This window comes from Symphodus melops (assembly GCF_947650265.1).
Source record: "Symphodus melops genome assembly, chromosome: 11".
Taxonomy (NCBI): domain Eukaryota; kingdom Metazoa; phylum Chordata; class Actinopteri; order Labriformes; family Labridae; genus Symphodus; species Symphodus melops.
In genome coordinates, this window is record NC_136701.1 from 26,243,266 (window position 1) to 26,248,265 (window position 5,000).

The following is a 5,000-nucleotide window of genomic DNA, read 5'->3' on the forward strand; positions in this document are numbered from 1 at the left end:
GTGTGTGTGACTGTGTGTGTGACTGTGTGTGTGAGAGTGTGTGACTGTGTGTGTGACTGTGTGTGACTGTGTGTGTGTGACTGTGTGTGTGACTGTGTGTGACTGTGTGTGTGTGACTGTGTGTGTGAGAGTGTGTGACTGTGTGTGACAGTGTGTGTGACTGTGTGTGTGTGACTGTGTGTGTGACTGTGTGTGTGTGACTGTGTGTGACTGTGTGTGTGACTGTGTGTGTGACTGTGTGTGTGTGTGAGTGTGTGACTGTGTGTGACAGTGTGTGTGACTGTGTGTGTGTGACTGTGTGTGTGACTGTGTGTGTGACTGTGTGTGTGTGACTGTGTGTGACTGTGTGTGTGACTGTGTGTGTGACTGTGTGTGTGTGACTGTGTGTGACTGTGTGTGTGACTGTGTGTGTGTGACTGTGTGTGTGACTGTGTGTGACTGTGTGTGACTGTGTGTGTGTGACTGTGTGTGTGACTGTGTGTGACTGTGTGTGACTGTGTGTGACTGTGTGACTGTGTGTGTGACTGTGTGTGACTGTGTGTGACTGTGTGTGACTGTGTGTGTGACTGTGTGTGTGTGACTGTGTGTGACTGTGTGTGACTGTGTGTGTGTGTGACTATGTGTGTGACTGTGTGTGACTGTGTGTGTGACTGTGTGTGTGACTGTGTGTGACTGTGTGTGACTGTGTGTGACTGTGTGTCACTGTGTGTGTGTGACTGTGTGTGTGACTGTGTGTGTGACTGTGTGTGTGTGTGACTGTGTGTGACTGTGTGTGTGACTGTGTGTGTGACTGTGTGTGACTGTGTGTGTGTGACTGTGTGTGACTGTGTGTGACTGTGTGTGACTGTGTGTGTGACTGTGTGTGACTGTGTGTGACTGTGTGTGTGTGTGTGTGTGACTGTGTGTGTGACTGTGTGTGACTGTGTGTGACTGTGTGTGTGTGTGTGACTGTGTGTGTGACTGTGTGTGACTGTGTGTGACTGTGTGTGTGTGACTGTGTGTGACTGTGTGTGTGTGTGACTGTGTGTGTGTGTGTGTGACTGTGTGTGACTGTGTGTCACTGTGTGTGTGTGACTGTGTGTGTGACTGTGTGTGTGACTGTGTGTGTGACTGTGTGTGTGTGTGACTGTGTGTGTGACTGTGTGTGACTGTGTGTGTGACTGTGTGTGTGTGACTGTGTGTGACTGTGTGTGTGTGTGTGTGTGTGTGTGTGACTGTGTGTGACTGTGTGTGACTGTGTGTGCCTGTGTGTGTGTGTGTGTGACTGTGTGTGTGTGTGTGACTGTGTGTGACTGTGTGTGTGTGACTGTGTGTGTGACTGTGTGTGTGACTGTGTGTGACTGTGTGTGTGACTGTGTGTGTGTGTGACTGTGTGTGACTGTGTGTGACTGTGTGTGACTGTGTGTGACTGTGTGTGACTGTGTGTGACTGTGTGTGTGTGTGACTGTGTGTGACTGTGTGTGACTGTGTGTGTGACTGTGTGACTGTGTGTGTGTGACTGTGTGTGTGTGACTGTGTGTGTGTGACTGTGTGTGTGTGTGACTGTGTGTGTGTGACTGTGTGTGTGTGTGACTGTGTGTGACTGTGTGTGACTGTGTGTGACTGTGTGTGTGTGTGACTGTGTGTGACTGTGTGTGACTGTGTGTGTGTGACTGTGTGTGACTGTGTGTGACTGTGTGTGACTGTGTGTGACTGTGTGTGTGACTGTGTGTATGTGTGTGACTGTGTGTGTGTGTGAGACTGTGTGTGTGTGACTGTGTGTGTGTGTGTGTGTGACTGTGTGTGTGACTGTGTGTGTGTGTGTGTGTGTGTGTGTGACTGTGTGTGACTGTATGTGTGTGTGTGTGTGTGTGTGTGTGTGTGTGTGTGTGTGTGTGTGTGTGTGAGAGAGAGACACCTTGTCGATTTCTTTCTGCTCACAGGGGAAGGAGAAGGTGAAGCCCAGAGGAAGAGTTTTTCCTTTGAGATCCTGAGAGACAAGGAAGTCCCCGAGACACGCCGCGATGTGGTCGAACAGCTGCACCGAGAGAGAGAGAGAGAGACAGAGAGAGAGAGAGAGAGAGAGAGAGAGAGAGAGAGAGAGAGATGTGTCACTGAGATGTCCACCATGTTGTATTAAGTGTTGGTAAAGACAGCCGAGGTCTCCTGATGACGACGCAGTATTCACTGTCCGAGCGAGATGAGCTGAACGTCTGCTCGCCCTCAAAGAGACTTGGATATCAGTGACATGTGGATGTCACCTGTTGACCCGTCCCCAGCATCATCTCCTTTGGGATGGCACAGATCTGACTGTCCATCTTCAGCACTTTCTGAAGGTCCTCCACCACACGCACATGGAGCACCCGGAAGTTTGTTCCACCCAGATCCAACGCCAGGAAGTCGCCTTTCTCTGTGTACGGAGACAACACCGTTAGGGCGGTTCGGAAGCACAAACGTTTTCTGACCACAACAAACACTGAGAGCAAAACGATGTTGTGAGACGTCTCTGAATACATTATAAATACATTATTATGTTGTGTGACACCGTACACCCAACTTAAACTGTGACCCTTGATCACCAGCATGAAACCCAAACCCCCCCTCCTCCACCCTCAGGTCGTCCATGTTTCTAACCCTCACCTGTCCCATCAGGTGTGGCCCTGACGAAGGTGGGCAGCATCTTGACGGGCGCCTTGTGGTGCGAGTGTTTACCAAGACCTCGGATCATGTCCTTCTTCAGCTGAGCAGAAACCTGCAGCAGCTTCTCCTGAGACAGATGGAACGAGTCCAAGTACACCTGCACCTGCACACAGGTAATCACACACACACACAAAGGTTAATACAGATACCCACAGGTACACACACAGGTACACACACAGGTACACACACGCGTACACACACAGGTACACACACAGGTACACACACAGGTACACACACAGGTACACACACGCGTACACACACAGGTACACACACAGGTACACACACGCGTACACACACAGGTACACACACACAGGTACACACAGGTACACACACAGGTACACACACAGGTATACACACAGATACACACAGGTACACACACAGGTACACACACAGATACACACACAGCACACAGGTACACACACAGGTACACACAGGTACACACAGGTACACACACACAGGTACACACAGATACACACAGGTACACACAGGTGCACACAGGTACACACACAGGTACACACAGGTACACACAGGTACACACAGGTACACACAGGTACACACACACAGGTACACACAGATACACACAGGTACACACAGATACACACAGGTACACACAGGTACACACACAGGTTCACACAGGTGCACACAGGTACACACACAGGTACACACACAGGTACACACAGGTACACACACAGGTACACACAGGTACACACGCGTACACACAGGTACACACACAGGTACACACAGGTACACACACGCGTTCACACAGGTACACACACAGGTACACACAGGTACACACAGGTACACACACACAGGTACACACAGATACACACAGGTACACACACAGGTGCACACAGGTACACACACAGGTACACACACAGGTACACACAGGTACACACAGGTACACACACAGGTACACACAGGTACACACACGCGTTCACACAGGTACACACACAGGTACACACAGGTACACACAGGTACACACAGGTACACACAGATACACACAGGTACACACACAGGTGCACACAGGTACACACAGGTACACACAGGTACACACAGGTACACACGGGTACACACAGGTACACACAGGTACACACACGCGTTCACACAGGTACACACAGGTACACACAGGTACACACGGGTACACACACAGGTACACACAGGTACACACACAGGTACACACAGATATACACAGGTACACACACAGGTGCACACCGAAACCGATCCCAGCTGTCATTGGTCAAGAGGCGGGGTTACACCCTGTACTGGTCATGAGCCAATCACGGAGCTGACATGTTGAGACAGTCACACTCACATCCACACCTACAGACAGTGTAGAGTCAGCAGCTAACCAGCGTGTGATTGGACTGTGGGAGGAAGAGAAGCCACGCCATGCACGAGGAGAACATGCAGACTCCACACAGACAGGCCCCTGTCAGACGAGGATTCAAACCAGCAACCCCCTCACTGTGAGGAGACAGAGATAACCACTGTGCAGCACCTGACACAAATGAGACACTTAAACCAAAGGTAACATCATTCACCCAGCAGGTGGCAGCGTGAGTTCAAGTCTGCAGAGAGCAGCTCCCCCCCCCCCCCCCCCAGCTGATGGTGTAATAGAGAACCAGTATCCACACCTGTGGAGACTTTAATTATCACACCAGAGGGATCCACACCTGTGGAGACTCTAATTATCACACCAGAGGGATCCACACCTGTGGAGACTCTAATTATCACACCAGAGGGATCTCAAATATTAATAAACTATATACAAAAACTAATTCTAACAACAATTAAACAGCTGCAGCTCGAGGTGTTTCAGGAATCTGTCGCCTCTTACAGACCAAAGGATCTTATCAAAGAGAGCTTTGTCCTTCTTCTTCTGGAGTTTCTCCTGACGCTGGAGAGGAAACAGTCACTGAGTATGCAAAGTGTCAGTGTTTAAAATGTGAATGAATGAATTAGTCTGAATTAGTCTCCGCCCTGCTGGATGTCCTCGTCCACATCCTGTCGTCTAACAGCCCTGCAAAGAGACCAAACAGTGGAGTCCTAAAGAAGTCTACAGGAAGGAGTGGAGACGAGCCGTGTTCATTGTGTTTACCTGCTGCTCCATTAAATGGGCACACCTCACATTTATGAGTCAGTGTTGTCCATGTATCTGTGCTCCTGTTAAAGCCGGATGTTTGGAAGTGTGCAGGAAAAGGCCGAGCTGCTAAAACACGTTACGATCCTCTGGAGATGGAACCGTCATGTTTCTCTTCCTGTTTTCAGCTGAAACTGGAAAATCTCTGCACAGACTCAGAGAGCAGCTCTCCTCACTGTAA

General features: G+C 49.9%; 1 protein-coding gene across 1 annotated transcript in view; it reads right to left on the minus strand.

Moving 5' to 3' along the window:
• The window catches only part of LOC306831632 (hexokinase-4-like), a 15,760-nt gene that overhangs the window by 6,213 nt on the left and 4,547 nt on the right, over window positions 1–5,000 (minus strand). The window contains exons 3-5 of the mRNA XM_079355824.1: window positions 2,620–2,782; window positions 2,241–2,389; window positions 1,898–2,017 (exon numbers count right to left, since the gene is read on the minus strand). Coding sequence (XP_079211950.1) covers window positions 1,898–2,017; window positions 2,241–2,389; window positions 2,620–2,782 — 432 coding nt within the window. The remainder of the gene's footprint in view (window positions 1–1,897; window positions 2,018–2,240; window positions 2,390–2,619; window positions 2,783–5,000) is intronic.